The 25,129-nt window shown below is 39.1% G+C and overlaps 1 protein-coding gene across 1 annotated transcript in view; it reads left to right on the forward strand.

The window, feature by feature from the left end:
- Positions 1-25,129, forward strand: part of SCIN (scinderin) — a 1,026,348-nt gene that overhangs the window by 950,333 nt on the left and 50,886 nt on the right. Inside the window, exon 14 of the mRNA XM_044066756.1 lies at positions 16,832-16,909. Coding sequence (XP_043922691.1) covers positions 16,832-16,909 — 78 coding nt within the window. The remainder of the gene's footprint in view (positions 1-16,831; positions 16,910-25,129) is intronic.

Raw genomic sequence — 25,129 nt, forward strand, 5'->3', positions numbered from 1 at the left:
CCCCCACTGGTTGCATTCAAAACATTTAACCCTAGATCCTGGATGTGTACCTGGACTAGTGGCTTCCCCTGCTACTGGTAGATTCTGTTGGGGCAGTCTGTGCTCCCCAGCATGGGTTCCTTTAGACCCATGAACAGTACTGGGGATCTCTTTCCTGTGCTTGGATGCCCTACTTCCTAGGTATAGGTCTCCCTTCTTCACCAACTCATCTGAAGTAGCACATTGGCTATCAGCTAACCAGATCCCCATGTCCTCAGGCAAAGTGCTAGGGGCTTGTTCCTTCACCAAAATGTCTGCTAGTCCTTCAAAAGTGGTGACCTGACAACCACTCACCTAGCTATGAAAATAAGTGCTCAGTTCAGCAACATATTCACACACACTTTCATCTACTTTGCATCAATGCTCACAAAACTTTTTCCTATACGTTTCAGGTGTTAGCTTAAAAAATTCTAACAAGCAGCTCTTAACAGTAGTATAATCAAAACACTCCTGATCAGAAATTTTAGACAACACAGTTACAGCTTTACCATTGAATAAGGGGTCAGGAGCCGTACCAGAGCCTTTGGTCAACATCATATTGTTTACATAGCCTCTCAAACATATGAATGAAACTATCAAAATTATCCCCCTCTTTAAATTGTGGAAGAAATTTACTGACCTTTTGTGATACTGGGTTCTGGTTACTCCCTTTCTCATTAACTCCATGACTCTGGCAAAGAGTCAGCATCTCCTTTTCATGCTGCCTCTGCTGCTCCTTTTCCTCAGCTTCTAGGCACATTAGTTTCTCATTCTCCTCAACCTGCAAACGTCGCAGTTTCTCATTGTTCTCACTCTCTAGATGCCTCAGTTTCTCAGCTACTTCTACTTCCAACTGCCTGGCCTCCAACCCAAGTGCCTTTACCTCCAGATGGATTTTTAAGTCCTCTGCAGAAAGGTTGAGCTGTCCATTCTCTGATGGTGGTATATCTCCACTGCCAGTCTGATCATCCTCCTGGTTGCTGTTTTCTGATGCAGCTGTGACTAAAGCTGCAATCATGTCTGCCTTAGTCACGTTTTCATGCACCAGTCCATTAGCTTGGCATATCTCAGCCAGCTGACATGTTGTCAGCTTTCCGTATTCCTCTGATGACATGCTGCCTGCTCTCCCTGACTAACTAAGCTAACAAAAGAAATAAAACAATTGTGATCTGAACTCTGAGTATTCACTGTGTGGCTGATTTAGAGTACAAAACATCTTCAGAGATCACTGTACACATACTACAGGAATTCACTATCCATACCACTACAAGCCAATTAGTGCTTGCCAACCAATTAATATGTGGTGTGGATATCCCACCACTGCCAAACAATTAATATGCGATGCCAGTGCACTGGCCTAGCAATCAAGGAGCCTCAATCCTTACCACTAACACCAGTGAGGGGCGTCCATATAGGGAAAGGATAATAATTACACACACAGTAAAGTACAATTTCCCTTAAGAGCACATGGAGATCACGGTTAGTCTGGGGCTAGTTTCTCCCTTTCTATCCAGGTCCCCAGTAAGACTCCCCACTGGCACAGCTATAGTTTTATTTTTATTTATTTATTTTACATTTGTTTACCGGGAAGGTTCGACTGGATAGAGCTGTCCATTTTCAGTGGAGACCCAGGGAGAGAAGCTCCAGAACAAATGCTAACATACTATACATAAGATATTTACATATTCAGTTATAAAAATATAGCAGACAATAACATCTGATTGCATAAAATATTTACATAAGTATAGTGGTTTAGACATACAATTAAAAGTATAGTAGGTAGTAACATCTGGTTGTTGTTAATACAGTATGTTTAGTAGAGATAATCTTGAAGATGCACTGAAGATAAGTCAAGAAAGGAAAAACTAAAAAAGGAGGAGAATATAGACAAGTTCATATGAGGTGCATTGACATTTTAAGGGAAAGCTTTTCGGCTTACTCTAGGGAAGAGTTAGTGGGTATAGATGGGGCAGTGGGGAGTAGGCAGCAGTGAGTTGGTAAGTAACGTGTGATAATATATAGTGCATCTATAGGAGTTTTAAAGAGGAGGTTGGATAGCGGGTAGAGGAAAGGAGAGTTCCAAGTCTTGGCAATGTTACTAGAATACAGGGAGTCACCAGAGCTGTAATGGCTTTTGGAGATTGCAATTAGTGCCGTGTTAGTGGATCTAAGTTCTCGGTTACTGGAGTAGATGATGATCAGATCTTGTACAGCTGGAGTTTTGTCAGGTTGGTACAGTATTTGGTGAGCTAGAAGAAGTTGGTTTAGAGCCAAGGTGTTAGGGAGTTCAAGACAGGGGAAGCTGTTTAAGGGCTTGACATTGGTGGGTGCGGTAGGAGGAGTTTGTGGCAAATTTTGCTATTTTGTTGTAGCATACTGATAGCTTGTTTAAATCACTCTTGTTTAGATTAATTAGGACAGAAGAAGCATACAGCAAGGTAGAGAGACGATGGGTATGAGCTAGGGTAACTTTACTGTTGCTGGATCTCAGCCCAGTGGGCAAGCTAAAACCTCCAGCACCCTCTCCGTCCAACCAGTGCTTTATGCCCCTGCCCAAGTTCTGATGCACACACACACTTTGAGATAAGAGTTATATGCAACCACACAGACACTCCTGCGGAAGGCTGGTACAGGTTCTCCAGCTGTGCCCCTTTTACCCAGACTATACAGTAGTACCACTTGCCACCACCCACTAATATTTATCTGCTACCAAAAGGCCTTTATGAAAGGGTGTCCAATTATACTGTGCAATATTATTATCCAAATGGTAAGTGCAACTGAACAGTCAAGGCTTATTATAGTAGCTTGGCCAGTATCACTATATACATGCAATGTACTCTAGAGCTTAAATTATCTCTACGCAAAACAGCCACAGTTGAAAGGTTTAAAAATATTTAATAATAAATAGTAAAATCACAAGACAATGCTTCTTACTACACAGTGCTAGTCAAGAGTTCAGAGATCCAAAAACAAAGGTCCCAACAGAATTGCGAAGTAAGAAAAAACTATTTTAATGAAGCGCTTTTCGTTGTCGTTAATACGGCAACTTCATCAGATTACATGAGTTCAGAGATCATAGAGAAATACTTAAAATAATACAGTAGAAAAGTTCTGACAATAATACAGAAAAAAACCTAATCTAATCTTCCTAGGTCCTAGCTATATCTAAGATAAAACACAGTTCTAAAATAAACTTATATATAGAGCAAGACAGTGTTGGTGATGTTGGATATTCTGAAGACAAATGCCCAATGCCCTTAGTCTCTCTGTCCTTAAATTGATAACACAGTACCACTGATTCATTTCAGATTACATCATTTCTTTCTGTTTCCCAGGCTAACAGAAGCTAAGAAGAAACCTTTTTGATTCTGCAGCTGGTCAGGAAGCCAGAGTAATAAAAGAAATTATACATGTAAATTCTAGCAATTCACTATGGTCTCAAAACAATAGCCATAATTCCTTCATCCAGATATCTCGGCTCTAAGCCGTGAGATCAAAGACAGTCATGACATTCTTGACTTATCAGCTTTCTTACAGCTGAGTGCACTGTTGTTACATTTTTTTTTCAATTCAACATCCAGTATTGTCTTTTCACATTTAAGAGAACAAGCCTGTGGCTTACATTAATATTTACAAATGACAGAATTATCTACAAAATGCTATCTAGCTAGGCTGGCAGCCTTCACCTATCTTCACAGGGATTCCTTTGGAAATTAGGTGAGTTAGATAAAACATTTTTCAAACTACCATGGAGACATGATGGTCAAATTATAATAAAACATTAACAAGTGTGCCTAGATCAGTTACAATAGTGTCTAATTGCAGGGGATGCATCACCTGCATGGTAAGTGCAGCTATATTGTTTAACAAAATAAACTATATGTTTTTTATATATACCTATATATATATATATATATATATATATATATATATATATATATATATATATATATATATATATATATGTGTGTGTGTGTGTGTGTGTGTGTGTGTGTGTGTGTGTGTGTGTGTGTGTGTGTGTGTATGTGTGTATCTCTCTCTCTCTCTCTCTATATATATATATATATATATATATATATATATATATATATATTTATATGGGTTCACTTCATAATCTTGATATTCTGAAATACCGAATTTCAGAATACCGAGATTAGAATACCGAATGCTTGGAATCGCAAAACACCAGAGGCCCGAAATTCAAAATGCCGAAGTTCGGAGCTTCTGGTGTTGCGGTGTATGTGTGTATGTACGATGTAAGTGTAGGTAAGTTTGTATGAGTGTGTAGGTTATGTGCTGTAGTGTATGTTAATGAGTGTTTTTGTTGTGATATGTGTGTGCAAGGGGCTGTGAAATGTGTGTGTGTGTGTGTGTGTGTGTGTGTGTGTGTGTGTGATTGTGCAGTCTCGGAGTTAGAATATATAAGTAGGGGGGGGTGTGGGAGGTGCAGGGGGGCTTCGCCCCCCTGCTTGTTTCTAGTTTAGGTTAGTTTTGTTTTTGCGTGGGGGGCAGTTGTGTGTATGTGAGTGTGTGTATGTAAGTGTCGGGATTTTGAATTTCACGATTATGGGCATTCGGTATTGTGGTGTTTCGGCTTTATGATCTCGATATTCTGAAATTCGGTATTTCAGAATTTCGAGATTATAAAGTGAACCCATATATATATATATATATATATATATATATATATATATATATATATATATATATATATATATATATATATATATATATATATATATACATACAGACACACACACACACATTTAATTTGAGACCCTTGTCCTTGCACCAATTGTTAACAAGGTTTGAGGCATGTTGTGAGGCACTTGAAAATTGAATAACAACACACAGTTTATATTCATCTGCATACTTAATTAACCATAACCCATGAGTGCTGGTCTGAAGGTCTAAGAATTATTTGCCAAATAGGAGAAGGCCCAAAACTGAGCCCTGTGATAAATCACTGGTAGGATAGTGCCCAAAACTGAGCCCTGTGATAAAGCACTAGTAACATTTTTGTATTCAGGAGAAGCACATGACACTCTAACCCCATGGGTTCTGTCAATCAGCTAGCGAACCACCACACAGTATAAGCATTTGTATTTCAATTTACATGTCTGTCACTAACGTCTGCATGGGGAATACTATCAAATGCCATGGCCAGGTCTAGATATGATGTATGCACTGCACAGCCATTGTCCACTGCTTCAGTTACCTTTTGAGAAAAATTAATGAGGTTAAAGAGGCAGGACGTTCCTTTGACAAAGCTGCATTGATGGGGTTAAGAGAATGTCAATGTCCAGATTAATGCGGTCTGATATAATATAAAGGATTCAGAGAAATAAAGAAAGTAGGCAGTAAATGTTTTACTAGACATGATGCTGCAGTGTTATCCATTACATTACAGACACAGTATACTAAAATAATGGAATGATTTAATACAAGATGTAAAGGATTTAATTTCTGCATGAAAATGACATGATTTATCTTTTCAGAGCAAGATATACTTAGCATATCTGGTAATGATTGGTAAAACTTGGCTATTAAGGCAGAGTATTAATGTTTCCAGGAAAGCTTGAAGGGGATCTATTAGAAGTTGTTTTTCATGCAGTTTTGGATTCTAGATTAAATCCCAAAAAGAGAGGTATCATATGCAATGCAAATGATAGCGGGGTCTGGATTTAATAAATCCAGTGCTTTTTTTGGGGGGAGCAAATGGTAAGTCCTGCTAGTGTGTCAAAACACTTTAAGGACAGTACAGTTGTGTAAGTAAACTCACCATAATGGTAAATGCTTGATTGATCGCTGCAGTGGCCTTAATTATATGGGCTATATCCTGCCAATGATATAATAGCAGTCCAGCTTTCAAAGCCTCTGATCATTTTCCATGTGCCTAAACCGTCAAGTCATCTCAAGCTGAGCTAACTAAAATGTATTATTTATTTATTTTACATTTGTTGACCAGGATAGTCTGACTGGATACATGTCCATTTTCAGCAGAGGCCCGGGGAGAAAAGCTGTACACAAATACTTTAATATATACAATACGTTATAACAGACAGACAGTTTGTAGAATACATGAGACACAATGTATAAGCAAATTTTATATCAGTTATTTACACTATACATGGTAGCACAATAGATACAAGATGGAATTATGTAATTCTTCATTAAGACACTTAGCATGCAATATCCAACTGAGTTAGAGTCTTTGAGACAGAGAGATGATGCTAGTCAGGTTTAGAGCACGGGCATAGCCAGTGTGATTTAAAATGTTTTCTGAGATATTCTTTGAATAGTGTATGTGAAGGTTCAAAAGTGAGGTTGGCTGGCATGTGATTCCAGATTTTACCAGTCGAATTGGCAAATAAGGTTTCGCCAGCTGAATTGTTGGATTTGATTGTTTGGATAAATAGTCTATTGGATGAGCGGAGTTTACTCTGATTACTATATGGGTTGACAATATTTTTGAGTGCTGGCATATTATCAGGGTGGTGTACAGCTTTATGAGCTATTGTGAGCTAGGTAAACTATAGTAGGGAAGGAAGTTCAAGCCACTCTAGGAGATTTAGATTGTGACAATGGTGAGTCCTATAGGCTGAACCAATGGCAAATCTAGCTATATGGTTGTAGCAGTGGGATAGTTTGTTAATTTCAGTAATGCACAGGCTGTGAGTACGGGGGAGGCTTAAAGGAGAGTGGATAGAAGATGAGAGTGGGCAATGGCAGTTCTAGCAAGAGGAGTGAGGGAGGGTTTGGGAGAAGGAGATTGAACCCTGAAAGGATAATGCTAGGTACCACAAAAAAATACTTATTCACACCCTGGCATAAACAGCACACCAAAACACAACTGGGATGGAAGGAGGGAGTGGATACTGCAGCAGTAATCATTCAAACATCTGCTGTACGGTAAGTTTACTCACACAACTGTACTATGTTCATCATGTTGATCACTGCTGCAGTAACCTTAGCTATGTGGGGAGGCTCCCTTAGCTTACAACATTTGGGAGGTGGAATGAGAAGGGTTCATGGAAGAAAATAGGGAGCTGGATAGCTTGGCTTAAAGTAAACTCAGATAGCACTTTAACTGTAAAAGAAGGAATAGTTCTCAAAGAAACCTTGTCTCTATGCAGATTAAATGGGCTTCACTCACCAGAAGAGCTTGCAACTCACATACTCTCCCTGCACAGGTCAGACCAATCAGTAAAACTTTCCATGTTAAGACCTTCAAGTCATTCAGGTTATCTGGTTCAAATGGAGCAATCTCAAAGAGGGACCACCAGTTTTCTTGGAGGCCCCTTATGCAAATAACTCTTTCAAAAACATTTTGATATAAGAATGCATTGAAAGAGAAGGTATCCATGGGCAGGCATACTGAAATGACCAATACATGAATCTTGATGGAGGATTAAGAAAGGCTACAGGGCAGTAACTCGTACAAATATTGTAAAACCAGAGAACAAGTAGCCCTGAATGGCTGCTGGTTATTTTGTTAGCACAAATGAGAAAACGTTTTCTATTTGCTAATATACTTTTTCTAGTAGCATCCTTTCTTGCCTCCATTAGTGCCTACTGCATGTCCTCAGTAAACAAGTGCTTAATGGGAATTAATACCCTATCATCTAAGCAGTCAGCTGAAGCTGGGCTGTATCAAACACCCCTGTTCTTGTTTGAGTAGATCCAATCTGTGGGTAAGCTTGTGGTAATTGCCCCTGGCCTTTTTTTTTTTAAAAAAAAGGGAGAGCCACTGTTGCCTGGGCAAGAAGGGAATTACCACAATGTTCCTGGGGGGATTCCTTCTGCATCTTCAGCAGGATCCTGGATTTTAGTGGAAATGGTGGAAAAGTGTGCAGGAACATTCCTGTCCAAGGAAAAGAAAAGGCATCTGTCTTCTCAGCCTTCCTGCAAGGAGTCATGAAGCGGACTCTTGCCAGCTGATTGTCTGGAGTGTAGGCAAAGTGGACTTCTTGATGATCTCCCCACAGATGGATCAAATCTTGGAACCCCCCAATCTATTTTCCATTAGTGAGGATCTGCTCTTGTCCTGCTCAGCTTGTCTGCAACACAGCTTTGCTCTGATGCAATGCAGGATGCCTGCAGAGTGAGATTGTGCTGTGAAGTTATATCACAAGGTAACATGGGGGTACAACCTGGTTCCCTCTTGCTTCCTGATATACCACACAACTGTGGTATTGTCTGTAACCACTTGAAGAGGTTCTGGGAACAAAAGATGATTCAGAGATTAAAGTCCCATGATCTGGGCAACCATCTCTTTTATATTTATGTGCCTGCAGCTGTCCTTGGTGTCAAATACACCTTGCACTTTTATCCTTCCCAAAACTACTCTCCAAGCAAAATCTAAATCATCTGAGGTGACTGACTGCTTTGGAACAGGGATGGAGCAGTAGATAGTCCAAAGGGTAAGGCAGAGAACTGATAATGTGATCAAGACATACAAAATGTTAAGAATGCCTGCTGTCTGGATGAATGAAATCTGTTGTTACCAGGAAACCTGAATAAGAAAGAAAAGGAAACAGATTATGAATTGACATAATTTGGAACTTGGGCACCATCACAAACAGGTTTTGAAGAGAAGGATACACATAAATGGTCTCCAAGCATTTTCTTTTTTGGCAGTAAAAACCTTTCCCCGCCTAGGAAGGAAGACAGTGTGATGATGAAGTATAGGTGGAAATGAGTCTGGTTAAGTGGGTGAGGAATTAGAAAGGAGGAATTTCCTCCCACTGCCATCTGTTACCTTGATGAATGATATTCAGAACCCATTTTTCTGAAACTATCCATTGCCAAAGAGAAAAGTGGTGATTCAGACTTTCTGGAAAGGAAAGAGGGTGTCAGAATGGCAGGGGGGACAAGGTCCCTTGAATAGTTATTCTGAGTTGCTGGACTGTCCTTGGTTTTGATGGGTCTTGCATTCTTTTTTGGAAGTCCCCAGCCATTTCTTCTTAAATTGCTATTTACTTGCAGTTTTTTTTTGTTATTGTTTTGTTTTGTTTTTTTTGTTTTTTGTTTTTTTGCCAAAATTGGATGAGAAGTTAAAGAATCCCTTAGAGAATTTGGAAAAATGAGGCCGAAAAATCTTAGAGATTCACATTATTAACTGACTGCTTTCATCAGAAAACTACTCCTGTCTAAGGAAATTTGAGGAGGAGTAGATACATGTTTAGCTTTCTGTTTCTTTTTGATGGGAAAAATGGGGCTAATTATGTTATTTATGGCAACAACGTCCTCATGGATGGGCATAATATTCTAAAAAAATAGGGACGTCTTCCCTGTCCTGTCTTCCAGGATCAGTAAAAGTGTCTCTCCTTTACCCACAGAGGGGACCCCAGTAGCTGTAGAGGACGTGCTAACCCCTGGTCCATAGTAGCTGTAGGTGCTGCACAAAAAAATCCTGGGTAAAAGATGAGTGGTCTGAGGAACAACTAATGGCTATAGCAGAGTCGCCCATCTGGAGCTGAGGCAAATTGCTAGCCCATTGTGCTGGCAAAGCTTGTCTGCTTAACTTTTTCTTTTTGTGCCTTGAAGAAGGACTGACTGTGGGATCGCTAATTTATTCCACGGTGAAGCCGAAAATGTTGTCTCTTTCCTGGGAGAAACAAGCAGCATAAGTTGGTAAAAATGAAGTCTTTTAAAAGTCAGTTTTTTTTCCACTCACAAAAGCAACAGTAAAAAAAAACACTTTAAAATACTCGTCAGCCTCAAAAAGTAAAATAAACACAATTTCATCACAGAAAAAAAATTACTTTAAATAACTTTTAAACTGACAGGAAAATTTCTTTCTTGTTTAAAAGTACAATATAGTGTCATGACATTCTGTTAAAACACACACACTTCTAGCTATAAAATAACTTTCCTGAACAGTAAAGTATTATTACTCAAGCATTTTCTTTCAACTGGAAGGTTTATTTCCAACATGCAGATCAACCTTTTACAGCAAGAAATCTGGACAAAGCCATTATTAATGGGGGCAAAGGCCCAAAAATAGGGACAATTTTTAAATATTGCTCTTACAAACTTTAAAAGTTAATTGGATAACAGGTTTTGCATTAGCATAGATCCTTGAGACAATATAACACATTTAGCTAAGGCTGCTGCAGCAGTGATCAATATGATGAACATTGTGAATATTTTTGTGGAGGCTGATAATTAATAAATTTCCACTAAAGTCAGACATGAAGTACAAATAGTTATTTGAATGGTTATGTGTATAACTAAGAGTAGTAGTATACTAAGAGTATACTAAGAGTAGACCGGCTAAACAAAAAAGGAGGTGGTGTAGCTATAATATTTAAACAGCATCTAAACATCCAGATCTTAAAATCATCAGCTCCACAAATAGGAAATGAAGAAATAATATATACCAACCTCAAAATTAACCAAAACAAAACCATCAACATAATTGGATGCTACTTCCCACCTGGCCAAAACATCCCTCCACTAGAAAACCTCCTCAGCTGGTCTACCCACCATCTCCCCCAAGAAACTATCATCTTAGGTGATTTCAATATTGACTGGCAATCCTGTTCTGGCAACAATCCAACCCATCATGTACACCTTCATGGCTTCACCCAACTAGTCCAGTCACCAACAAAGATAAATAAAAACTCCAGCAAGCACACTACCCTGGATTGGATACTAGTCAGTAAGAACCCCCAGTCATATATAACAGGCTGCTTATCAGATAGCCTCAGTGATCACTCCCCAACATTCCTACTCAAAAAATACCTGTACCAAGCTAAACCTGTCATCTATCGTCAAATACATAAAAAAATCAACTTTAACCCACTCACATTCATCTCATCCCTCAAAGAATGTAACTGGCATGCTCTAAAGTACCTCAGTCTAGATGACGCAGTTGAATTTTTTTAATACTGCCTTCCTGAACATCCTTAATTACCATGCCCCCATAAGATTTTCCAGAACCAAAGCACAACCCTCCCCATGGCTACAGAAAACCACTAAGTCAGAAATGAAAAACAGGGATAAAGCCTGGGAGCATTGGCGCAAAACCAAAACCCCCGCAGCTAGACAGAAATTCCTAGAACTACGCAATAGAGTCAAAAAGCTAATAAAACAGGACAAATTCCAATACTACCAGTCTGCCCTAGACTTCTCACAACACAGCCCCAAACAATTCTGGTCCTCCATAAACTCCATGCTCCACCCAGGTAAAGTCAGTACCCCTCCTCCTAACATCCCTCACTCCTCAGAAAATATTGCTACCTCATTCAACACACACTTCACCCAAACCATACTATCACTAGCTAAACAACACAACCCCCCCTCCCCCCCAACCCACACCTTCAACTAGTAATCTCCCCACTGCCTTCTCTTTTTCTCCTGTACCTACCTCCAGCATAAAAAAACTCTTAACTAAACTTAAACCCACCAAATTAGTAGCAGACAACCTCCCAAGTGAATACCTACAAATCGCAGCTGATGCTCTGGCTTACCCAGTATCCATCTTGATTAACCGATCTCTGTCAGAAAGTTACGTTCCCACATTGTGGAAAGTCTCACATATAATTCCCCTCCACAAAGGCAGACCCTCTGCAGAACTAACCAATTACCGCCCCATAGCTATTCTCTCTCCACTCTCCAAAATACTAGAGAGATGCATACACTCTCAGGTCTCAGACTACCTCCTTACTAACAACCTCCTTTCCAGTACTCAGCATGGTTTCTGACCAAACCATAGCACCACCACTGCCTTACTCTCCTTTACTAACACTATCCTTCAGCATAAAAACAATGGCTATCTCTCCTCTGCTACTTTCCTAGACCTATCTAAAGCATTTGACATGGTCCCACACAAACAACTTATCTCTGTCCTCAATAACCTATCCTTCTCACAATCAGTCACCAACTGGTTTCAGAGTTACCTGTCTGACCGCCAACAATCCGTTGTATGGCAGAATGACATATCTCTCCAACTACCTGTCTCTATAGGGGTTCCCCAAGGATCCATCCTTGGACCCCTACTTTTCTCTGTTTACACCAATAATCTAGCCTCTGCCACCAAACATGGCACACTCATCCAATACGCAGATGACTCGACCATCATCTGCTCAGCCCAGTCCCTACCCAAACTGCAAAAAGTCACACAGGAAGCCTTTTCCTCTGTAGAAACATGGTTATCCGATGCCCAATTAATACTCAACCCAAACAAAACTAAACTATTCATCTTCCAACCCACTAAACATACTCAAAACAATTCTCACTTTAACATCACAGCAAAAGACAACACCACTATATACCCAACTGAACACACCAAATTGCTAGGAATGGAAATAGACAATAAACTAAAATTTGACATTCACATATCCATGATCATAAAAAAAGTCCACAAAAAACTAGGAGCATTATACAGAAATAAACAATTTCTCACCAAAGCAGCAAATATTTCAATAGCAAATTCCCACCTTATCTCCACCCTACTTTATGCCTCTCCAGTATATACCAACCTAAGGCAATGTGATCTAAACAAGCTAGAGACCTGCTACAACAAAATCGCCAAATTCGCCACAGGGGCATCATACCATAGTCACCACTGTCTCTCACTTGCTGAACTGGGCTGGCTTGAACTCCCTCGCCTCCTTCAGTGGTATCAACTCTCACTCGCCCACAAACTAGTAAACCACTAAATGTCCCATCCCTCCAGAATCTACTCCAACCCTATCGCACTACCAGACCACTAAGATCCAGCAACAAAAATCACTTGCAGATCACTAAAGCCAATAACTCTGCTGGTGAAGCACTATTCTCTTGCGCCATAGCCAAATTATGGAACTCACTCCCACCCACAATTACCTCCGTACCATCATGCACCAACTTCAAAACTTTATTAAAAGTGCACCTAAAAACATGCTGGCTATGCCCTTGCAACTCCCACTCTAATATCATCCACCCCATCCAACTACTACCTTTCTTTCACCTCCACTAACTACCTTGATGATAGCAAGCTCAGATGCTCATAAGCCTAGTACTTATTATACAGCAGGAACTTCTCATTGTTACATTTGTTAATGCCTGTTATGTACTTCACAGATAAAAATTCTAGTTGTCTACTGATGTACTATGTTCTTCATCTGTAAATATGTTGTAAGTAATTTCTATGTTAAATTGTTAATCGCTATGTAATCCAATGTAACTACTGTCTGTTTATTTTACTGTGGAGATTTTCTCCCCGGGCCTCCACTGAAAATGGACCCACGTCCAGTCGGACACTCCCGGACAACAAATTTAAATAAATAAATAAATAAAATAAAATAAATAAATAACAAGGAAGAAACAGCTGAACATGTTTTAAGAGTATGAAAGAATAACAATATTCTGAACAGGAATAAGACAGAAATGTAATATTGGAAAAAAATGAAAATGTAAATGATTTTATATGTTTTTTTAAAGAGTTGGTAAAGATAAGTGGGATGTAAGGATAAAAAAGTGCTTGCATATATTTGGCATATGACTTTGGCCGGATGCAATGTGCTTTGTATAATAAAAACAGGAGGAGTATGAAATGAAATAAGAAAAAAGGCAGAAAATTGGTTATGGATGAAAGGATTGGCTAAGGAACATACAGTAATATAAGGTTTGAGTTTCAAATCATGTTTTTACAAATATAAAAAAGGAGGAATGTTGAAAAAGATTTTTATTTTAAGAAGGAGATTGTTTTAAGTTGTCTGTGATGTTACTATCTTTAAATAAAGAAGCACTACTCATGTCATTGAGTGTCATGAAATATTTTCCATTCACCTGAGCTAGCAACAACTCAGGCAGATGGGGCCTTAGTATAATATCTCATCCAAAGGATAGCACACACAGGTATACAACACCTCCATTATACTTTACTGCAGTGTCAATACTGGAAAATTAATCCACGCACCTGAGGAGGGAAAAGAATACACATCCTTCTGACCTTCCAGCACCAAGGGAATGTTTGCTACCTGATCAGCCCCTGTCTCTGACAATTTTCTGGTGGTCTATACACTCCTGTATCCAGAAAGCCCTGCTCTTCATTTTACTAGGATTCTCAGGGTCAGCATAGTTACGCTGGCCTTATCCTCCTGACCAATGACCCATTTCACTGCATAATTCTCTAACTTCACAACAAATCTTTATGAATATTTAAATTCCCGCCGTCTGTATTTTACCAGTATAAAGCGCTAGCACCACCTCTGAAAATGCAGCTGTAGTGCTACTGCCCCACCAAAATCTATCCAGTGCTCTGCAGTCTGCATTTCCAGTCAGTCTACCTTTCATGCTTGCTCCCTACATGGACTGCAGTAAGTCGCTTATTCTTCCTGACTCAGAGATTGACCTGTCATTCAAAATGCCAGTCTCAGAACTCTGCCTAATCGTAATACAGTTTTAGACCCATTTTGTCATAGTACATGTTCCCACTGGCAAATGAGTCCCCCAGTTCTTGCACCTTTCCCTTTCAACTCTTGGATCCCTTCCTATCCTTATTCACCTGAATCTTCTCTTACATAGACATTTGCAGTAATCTTTTCTGCTGTATTACCTGTCTTCATTCCTTGCTTTAGCCAAGGTTTTCTATTTTTAATTCCAACAATTGCTATGTAGCCAGTCAAATAAACATAGTGATATAGATGACCCTTCCCTTTATAAATGATCCAGTACATCCACACCATTCCTAGGACCACTTAATCTGACAATGAGTAAGAAGACTTTAGTGTAACTGCCTTAGCTCCCATTTTACAGCTTCAGCTAGACCCAAAAGGAAGCCAGAGAGAGATTATAAACATATTTATTGCTATGGTGCAACAAGTCTGTAAGACGATGGCCATACAGTTTTGTGCTGGACAGCTGCGGTCATTGTCTAGGCCAAGGTAGTGGACTTAGTGCAAGGCTTCACTAAAAGAGAAGATAAACTGTATATTCACAAATCAAAGAAACTACTAGAGTGAAGGGTAGGAGTAGCCCACTTTGCCACATGGTGTCATGTTACACCTTTATCCAGGAATGGGTGGAACATGAAAAGGAACTAGAATTACCACATACTGTAACTATGGGCAACAGGTTCAAGAATACAGATCACAGAACAAGTCCCTCTGAAAGTGAGAGCATAGGCTGTAGTGTAGGTGACCAGGACTGTGTATGTAACCAGGCATATCCAACAACTGGAATGCCCACAGATGTTTCTCAGTAAAAGAATACAGGGTGTAACTAAAATGTCCTATGCAGGCCACCTCAAGGCCCTGTCCCTGTATTCTGTCTCCTACAGGCTTTTGAGGGGGATCTGTGCCTGGCATACAGGGATTTTCAAACCCCACTCTGATGGACCTCCTGCATATCCACAAAACAAACACCAGAATTACCCATTTCAAAGACTTAATCCTTGCCTGTGATAAAAATAGGACCTGCTGGAGAGATAGGTATGTGTCCCAGAGACTACCACATCTATGGAACAGGCTCCCCATCCATGTGAAGCAGAGTTCCTCTCTAACCCAATTCAAGTGCAACTTGGACAATTGGATGGGAAACCAGAAATTCATCCCTGGTTTGGCACCTATGTCTCTAATGGACACAGGTATCCTGTAAATGGTTTATCTCCTAGGCCCATGCTTACACTTATCAAGGGTATCAGAACTTGTCAGAGATTTGGGATGCATGGCTAGGCATAAAAAGGCCCTTGTGGTCGTTAGCTTAGTAAACACATATGAACCTATAAAGGGGGTGTACCGGAGGAGCAGTCACCCATGTGGGCTTTCTATTAGAAATGGCTTTCCATATAACAACAGAATGCAACATTATCATAGGGCTTTTCAAGTGGGTCCTGTATCCTATAATGGTCTCAGAGAAGCAGCAAATATCATGTTGGTGGTGGCTGTGGTTAGTATCACCTGCATTTAGGAATATTTTCATAAGACAAAGTGACATGCAGCAGTATGTTTGGAAATCAGGATCAAGTTGTGTAAGTATGACAGTGTATAAATTGTGAATATACACACTTTCTTATCTTTCCTTTTGCTAGATATAAAAACAGGTTCCCAATAAGCATGCATTACTATGATTTTGCTCAGTACATTTTACAAGAACAAGTCTGCATTAGGCATTCAGTGACTGTAAGCTACAAACAGCAGTGTTACTGTCTCACCAAAAGCTCTCCAGTCCTCTGCAGTCTGCATATCTAGAATGCTGCTGTGTGTGTGTGTGTGTGTGTGTGTGTGTGTGTGTGTGTGTGTGTGTGTGTGTGTGTGTGTGTGTGTGTGTGTGTGTGCGTACATATGTATGATTTATTTGCTGTATCCTTGATCTAGTTCAGAGACAGGTAGTATCTGTTGACTGAATAGCAGCAGAGACAGACAATGCAGTCCTTATCAGTTGCAGCAAGGCTGACATGGGCAGTAAGCTGGCATTTTGTATCCTGAGTGAGTACAGTAAATCTACAGAGCCTGCATTTTATTACCATTATCAATATGTTATATTTAGACAGCTTTGTGTGCTGTTGTTTTTATCAAGTCTTCTTTTACTTTTGTTGTCTAATGTAGGGCAAAGAAATATCAGCAAAATTCTCATGAATCCGAGCAACTGCTGGAATGTCAAGAAAAGAAAAACACTTGTTCATATTTTAAGCATTACTACTCTGCTGCCTTTTCCGTTTTTTATTTCAGAAGCTACTTCTCAATAAAACATATAGGCCAACGTCAGCAAAAATATATGTATTTTGAAAATGGCATCTAAAACTAAATAGTATGCTTTAAAGAGGTTTTTTTCCTAAGTTGCAGAAATGATCTATTTCATAAGCCATATTTTTCCTCCTTAGGTTGAAGAAGTGCCTGGAGAATTCACTCAGGACGATTTAGCTGAGGATGATGTCATGCTGCTGGACGTTTGGGATCAGGTGGGATATAAATTCAACAATAAATTCAACAATATGTTCTTACAAATGTCAATGATCAGTGAAAAACACTGTATGAGTCTGTGAGTATAAGAGGATTACAAAATGGTTGGTAGACTTAAAACTAAATGGCGCAGAGATCTTGAAATTGAGATATATATAAATATATATATATATATATATAGATGACATGCTTTCTTAATCAAACTACTATAAATTGATAAAAACACAGATGGCAAGGGCCATACACTAGAAAATAAAACTAAAAACAAACCAAGTGTAACACGGTCAAAAACTTTATTGACTGGCATTAGTCAATAAAGTTTTCAACCGTGTTACACTTGGATTGTTTTTACTTAAAAAATTGGACAGGATTCCAAAAACAGCTTCATAAATGCGGAGTTGACTTCAACAAACTGTGTTTATCACTTTGTCTGAAATGTGAAACCTCAGTGAAACTTAAACACCATAAATATGTCAGCAAAAGAAGTGTTTCTGTAGCCAGTGGAATTGCTGTAGTAAATAAATAAACATTTTGTGTGTACCGATACAGCAAAATGCTATGAAGGATCAGAAGTGATTACGAAGGCAGAATGTTATCGTACCATTTAAGCTCATTCAGTAATTAAAATGAGAGTGATCCTAACAGCATACATATTGATGTGTTTGACTAATTATATATAATTACTGGAAAAGACACACAGAATTAAAACTTATTTTAGGTCTGGCCTTTATTCAAAATCCTTCAGTAACATATATTACCAAGTCATTCAGGGATAGCTAGACCATACAGCAGCACAGAAAACTCTTATAATGTGTGCTGCATTCTGGTAGTTTCCATGTACAGCTATTACTGCTCATTTGGCACTGTAGGATTTGTGGGCATTGCAAATGTGCTAACATCATATATCAGTAGATTTCTGCAACTGCTAAGATATAATATCAGATGAACAGCACGTAGACTTACTTTACCCCATATATTTCATATAATAGTTTGAATATTTGGGGTATTATCACACTCTGAGGTATTGTAAGCACTTAGCATTGTACTATGCCTCACAATTACTGCAGGACACAATTCTATACTATTATACTGCACAGTCAAGTATTATTACAAGCAGCTCCTTCCTGGAAGAAAAGCGACGAGGCTCATAAGTGAACTCATAATTGTTTGTAATAAGCAGTGGTACTTTACGTCTCATGCTGTTCATTTAATTATTCCTGTTCTCTTCTGCAGTTTTTAACAAAATAAAGTCTCCATATTAGCTTAAGAACGATAAACAAAACAGCTGTCTTTTACTCAGTAATGTTGCGTGTTTAGGAGCTCCTGGTTAAAGTAACCTATCCTATGTGGGGGTTTTTTTGGTTTGAATTTGTTCAGCCTGGACTTTTGCTTATACTTCGTGGGTTATTCTTTTTCAGTTCTTGGTTCGTGTTTGTTGGTGATTTATGTTGCAAGTTTGTGATGTCTGGAGCCAACGAAGTTCCTGAGCAAAGCAATGGGCTGAACAGAAACGGTAGCCAGCCACTATTTTCTCAAAATGAAGATTTTCCATCTGCAATGGAAGGACAGCAGCAAGCAGGACCTATTCCTTCCACGCTAAACACAACTTCCGTGTCCAATTCTACATCTTCAAATGATCTAACAGTATTAATTAATCTCCTCATGGCCAAAGTGGGCAACTTGTCCCAAAGGGTACAGGAGACAAGTGGCCGTAATGGCAGTCCACAAGCGCAAGCAATACCAGCGCTTAACGTCTTACACACTGTTTCGCAAACAGGAAGAGGAAATACATTACCGCCTGGGGCATCCAGAGAGAGGGCTGCAGACTCGAGTCAACAACCTGGAGGCGGCCACAATGTGAATGTAGCCTTTGGGTCTGAGAATAACTCAACAAATGGAACTTCAAACTCATCTCCCATGCCATGTTTATCTTCGCTTTTTGCGAATAAGGACTTTTTTACATCGGGTCACAATGGCAGTCAACTTGCTCAGGAAGAAAGGGTGAGTTCATTTTCGGATAGCTTAAATATTTTCGATCAGAAGCTTTTTCGCTGCAGGAAACTGCAGCTTGAAATATCCTATCTTCGTGAATGTATTAACGAACATATTGTCCCAAAGGGGTTGCGCCAATGGCGTTTCCCAGCTGGGATTATAAGGAACTCTGAGTTTCATAGGGAGCTTCTCTGCTTGTTTGACAAGCAGGGGACAGAATTCATGGAATGCTTAATTAAGTTTTATTCAATCGAAGTAGGTTCCCTGCAAGAAGAGTTGATTAAACTTGAGGCATTTTTACAACAACATGTGGATTTTCTCAGATACAGGTATGATTACCAGAGGGTTCTTTCTAGTATTGAAACCTCTATTAACAAAATGGTCAATAATAAAAAACGGAAGATAGACAGGGACATGACTGATTACCAAAATCATAGAGCCTACCCCCCACCCCCATTGGGTCAAGTTGCTGTATGGAGACAAGAATCCACAGAAGAGGAAGTCACTGACAACTTTAATAACAATGTAAATACTAATGCGGTTGTGGGCGAAGGTGAACCACAACCAGTCCGCAGAAGTGAACGGTTAAGGAACAATGGGGCAAATAATAATCATAATGGGCCTAACGTCAACAATAATGCTTGGATTTTAGATGAGGGGGTGATTGAAGATGAGAGCAATCAGGGTTTTCACAGGGTCAACACTACAAGAAATGCGACATCGAACAACAACTATCGAGGACGCAATCAGAGGAAGAAGAGGGGCAACCAGCGGAGACGTTAATTGTTGATCAAATTGACTCCGCTGATGTGTTGACTTTGACACAGAGGCCCACAATACTGTATAATTCTAATGGAGACTTTAAAATCTATAATTATACGGTTTTAACAATTGAAGAAAGTATTGTTAATTTTTTTGCAAAAGGTTTGTCTTTCGTCCGTGATAAAAAATGTAACCTTGTGAATACTATTGTAGATTTAAAACTTTATGTTCGCAAGTTAAATCTTACATCTTTATTAGGTAACACTCCCTCTCTACTTAGTACTCATAGGGTTTCTAGCATTTTTAACCCACCCCTTAACAACACACTCAGTGTTTTCGAAAAAATGTGTGAGTTAGATCTGAGGGCCATGGCCGACAATCAATATTTTCCGCCTTGGGGAAAAAGCGGACGAAATTGAATGTGAGTAACAATGAATTGGCATTCATCCAGTTACTCAATGAATGCCAAATTCGAGTCATGGCACCTGATAAGGGTGGGGGTTTGATTTTGATGGATAATTTTGAATATGAAAACAAGATGTTAGAATATCTAAACACAGGTCCCTACATCCTTTCAAGTATTAATGAGGTCAATATTGCTACCAAAAAAATCAAGGAACTGATGGACGAGTTATTTTTAGAAGAAACAATAGATTATGATTTATTACAATATCTCATCATGCCAGCTCCTAGGATTCCAACCCTTTTTGGCACCCCGAAAATCCACAAAAATTTAGTGGATCCTCCCTTTAGACCAATAGTAGATGGGAGGGGGTCTGTCACGTATGCTTCTGCTAAATTAGTTGATAGCATTCTAAAGCCATTATTGAAAAAAGAAGTCCAAATTTGTAGGGATTCCTGGAGCTTTTTAGAAAACATCAGTAAAATTTCTTATGATCCCATTCTCATTTTTCTTGTAGTAGACATCAGTGACCTGTATACTGTCATTCCACATGAGCTAGGGATTCAGTGGACAGTGGATTTTATGCTCCGTAAAGGCGCATCTAAGGAAAACATGTATCTAGTGGAAATGTTGCTAGACATTATACTTAAAAACAAATTTCTCATTTTCAAGAACAATTATTATCTCCAAACCACTGGGATAGATATGGGCTCACCGTGCGGATGCACTTTTGCCAATAGCGTTTTAGCAACTTGGGAACATGAACTCCTTTTTCAAAATGAACTATATCAAGAAAATGTCACTTGGTACACAAGGTACCAAGATGACATGTTCTTCTTATGGAAAGGCCCTCCAGAATGTATTCCAGCCTTTATTGAGAGCTTATCCGGAATGACACATTTTTTGGAATTTACTCATTCTATTAGTTCAGATGAAATAACTTTTCTGGATGTCAAACTAAGTAAGGATTATGTTTTGGGGAAATTCAGGTCAACCATCTATAGAAAAACTACATTTTCTAACACATATTTACATTTTACTAGCTCCCACCCTTTACATCAGAAAAAAAGTGTAGTCAAGGGACAATTTGTCCGGGCAGCCAGAATGGTGTCTGAATCAGCAGACTTTATGACTGAATGTGAGAACATTCAATCTATGTTTATAGCACGGGGATATCCTTCTTGCCTTGTGGATGAGATAAAGCAAGAAGTTTATACAAAAAGAAAGTCCGGACATTTTGAACCAATCCTTGGAGGAGGAAATATGGTTAGTAGGATTGTAGAGGATAATAGAGTTCCTAATTTGTGTTTTCGTTTCACTTATTGTACTGATTTATTTTATTTTATTTATTGATTTTACATTTGTTAACCGGGCTAGTCTAGCTGGATATATGTCCATTTTCAGTAGAGGCCCGGGGAGAAAAGCTCCACACATTAATCAACATTAAGAGACATATAAAAAAAAATTAAGTAAATAAGAATATACATTTGGTAATAAGAACAACAAATACCTAAGGCACTTACAGTTATTATACTAGGTCAGTAGTAGCATAACATTAAATCATCTAAAGATTAGCAATTAGTTTTCAATAATCTGTCAAAGAGAAAGAGGTAAAGCAGGAGATTTAAAGGGGTTAATGTAGTAATACAAGAGAGGGAAAGAGTGAGAAACAGTAGTCTAGTAAGGAGAAGTAGGAAGATGGAAAAGAGTGCAGGGGAGAGAAAAGGAGGAGTGAGTCAGAGCATAAAAGTAGAGCAGCAGGGCAAGAAAAGGAAATAGTGTGTATAGCTAGTAAGCATAGTATATAGTTATAGTAGAGTGGGGAGAGTGTAGAAGGTTAGTCAGGAGTCCTGCAGGAACACAGCCAGTGGTTTTGGAAGTACAGTTTGATTCTTTGTTTGAAGAGTGGTAAGGAGGAGATTAGAGTGATATCAGTGGGTAGCATATTCCATGTCCTACCTACAGTATTAGTGAACAGAGAGTCACCAGCTAAGTTATGGGATTTTACAGATTTGGTCATGAGTTTAGAAGAAGATCGAAGGAGGTAAGATTGTTATAAGGGATTAGAAGTTGAGAAAGTATTGGGGTGTTCTCTGGTTGGTAGAGTATCTTGTGGGCAATAGTAAGTTGTGAGATAATAAGACAGTTTTGTAGCTCTGGCCAGCCTAGGAGTTTTAGGTTATGACAGTGATGTGTTCTGAAAGGGTTACTGGTGGCAAAGCGAGCAATGCTATTATAACAGGTTGCTAGTTTATTTAGGTTAGCCTTTTTAAGGTTAGTGAAAATAGGTGAGGCGTAAAAGAGAGTAGATATCAGATGGGAGTGGGTGATAGTAGCTCTGGTAGAAGGTGTAAGAAATGGTTTAATACGTATAATGAACCTATTTTTTTATTAACTGTTTTGATGATGTTATTGATGTGTTGATCAAATGTGAGATTGTTATCAATGGTTATTCCTAGCAGTTTAGTTGTTGTGTCAGGAGAGATGATAGTGGTGTCATTGGACAAGATGTTGAAGTTTAATGGGGAAGCTCTAGTGGTAGGAGTGAAAAGGAGAAGTTTAGTTTTTTTAGCATTGAGGAGTAGGTACAGTCTAGAAAACCAAGTTTCTACAGTGTTGAAGGTAGTCTGAGTTAGAGAGAGAAGTTCTGAAGAGGTAGATGCTGAACAAATAATAGTGGAGTCGTCAGCGATTGGATGCAGGTAGCTTGTGGGATTACAGTGTTAAGATCGTTTATGTAAAGGGAGAAGAGAAGTGGCCCAAGAATGGAGCCTTGTGGGACTCCAATAGAAACAGGCAATAAGGAAGAGATATGATTGTCCCAAAGAACGGCTTGTTGTCTGTTGCTTAGATAGGAAGTAAACCATTTTATAGCCAGGTTATCAAATGACAGGGATTCAAGGATGTTAATAAGGGAAGAGTGGTTCACCATATCAAAAGCTTTAGAGAGGTCAATGAATAGAGCAGAGGAGACAAGGTTGGAGTTACGGTAGTTGTTGATGGTGTCAACAAAGGAGAGGAGGGCAGTGGAGGTGCTGTGGTGAGGTCTGAAGCCATGTTGGCAATTGGCTATAATGTTGTATAAAGAGAGATACTGTACAAGTTGCTGATGAATACATTTTTCCATTATCTTAGCTAGAGGTGAGAGAAGAGCAATGGGTCTAAAGTTAGTGTAGTCAATGGAGTTACCACCTTTGTGTAGTGGGATGATATGAGAGACTTTCCATATATCAGGTATGGTTCCCTCTTGGATAGTCCTATTTATGAGTATAGATATAGTGTATGCAATCTGTTTAGCAGCCTTTTGAAGAAAGAGCGAAGGGAGTTTGTCAGCAGAGGGGGTGCAGGGTTTCAGTTTGAGAATAAGCTTGTAGATGAAAGAGGTAGAGATGGGCTGAAGAGTGAAGTTGTTGGGGGGGGCAAGCTTACTTGGAGGGTAAACGTTATTGGTGTTTAGTTGTCTAGCAAGAGATTGAATGGTTTCTATAAAAAATGAGTTAAAAGCGTTTGCAGTATGGTTAGGGGTATCTGGGTCAGCGTTTAGAGGGGAGGGAGTTTTAGCTGTTCCAGGAGAAAGGAGTTTGTTGATAGAAGACCAGAATTGTTTGGGTTTATTTAAATGGGTTTCTTGTAGTTTACAGTAGTAGTTCTTTTTGTCAGAGATTATAGCTTTTTTTGTAAGGTTTCTAAGTTGGCAAAAATGAAGAAAATCAGAGCTGATTCTATGGTATCTCCATTTGGCCCAAACTTTATTTTTAGTTTGAATTAATTTCTTTGTTTCCTTTGAGAGCCATGGGGCTGTATTATACTTTATTCTAATAGAGCGTTCAGGGGCATGTTTATCCAATATGGAAAGGAAGGTAGAGTTAAAGAAAGATACTGCTTCATTAAGTGGAAGTGATTTCAAGAGGTTCCAGTTGCATGTTTCGAGTTCATTTTGAAATAAGTCAGTTTTAAAGTGTTTGGTAGAGCGTATTATTCTTATGTTGGGGAGGTTTTGATAGTCAGTCTTTTCCCTAGAGATATAGGTTAGGCAGTGGTCACTGAGGTCATCAGGCATAGTTCCTACCTTATATGAAACATTGGCTTTGTTTATGAGTATCCAGTCTAAGATACTCTGTTTCTTACTTGGTTTATTAAGCCTTGTTATAATGGTAATGGATTGAGTAAAACCATGTAGGTTTATATGACAGGAGGGATTTTCATTGTTAATGGTATTCCAGTCTATATTAAAGTCACCCAGAATAATAGTTTCTTGGGGGTAGTTAGAGGAAACCCAACAGAGGAAGTCTTCTAAGATAGGTATATTGTTGCCTGGTGGAATATACATGCAGATGATGTAAAGGGCTTTTTGTGCATTTAATTGAAGTTTAGCGATGATGGCTTCAGCTCTAGCATCCTGAGTTTGACAGGCTGGGAGGGTGGAGATGCTAAGATGGTTCTTAAATAGAATTGCCACTCCACCACCTTTACGCTTAGAACGATCAAGTCTATATAGATTATATCCTTGGGGTATAATCTCGGTGTCTTTGGTGGCTGGTTTTAGCCAAGTCTCTGAGAGGCACAAAATGTCAAAGTGGTGAGTGTCTAAGAGGGCATGTAAGTAGGGTACTTTGTTATTTACACTTCATATATTTAGATGTCCTATGAGTAGGGTATTATTGTATTTAGGCCTAGATACTTTAGGGGAGGAAGAAGTAGGGCCAGGGTTGGGGTGAATGTCACCGTCTTCTAAGGTAGGAGTATTAGGTCTGGATGTGAAGTTGCTTTTAAGAAGGGTTAGTTGTTTCATTTTTTTATCTGAGGGTAAGGCATAGGTAAGGTGAGAGTGCCTATGGAATTTAGGCAGGTGATAGCTGGGGGAGGAGGTAGAATTTAAGAAAGAGGTAAGAGAAGTGTGGAAGATAGATGTATGTTTATATGTGTAGTCTGGTTGGTTTTTAAGAGGGTGTTCGAAGAAGGTAAGAAGGTAAGAAGAATAAAGGGCAGTAGAGAATAATGCTAAGAGTATCAACATGATGGGTAAGTGTGGAGTCATATGTGAGGTAAGGTAAGTTATATG

The sequence above is a fragment of the Protopterus annectens genome, chromosome 3.part1, assembly GCF_019279795.1.
Source record: "Protopterus annectens isolate FY-2018-M chromosome 3.part1, PAN1.0, whole genome shotgun sequence".
Classification (NCBI taxonomy): Eukaryota; Metazoa; Chordata; order Ceratodontiformes; family Protopteridae; genus Protopterus; species Protopterus annectens.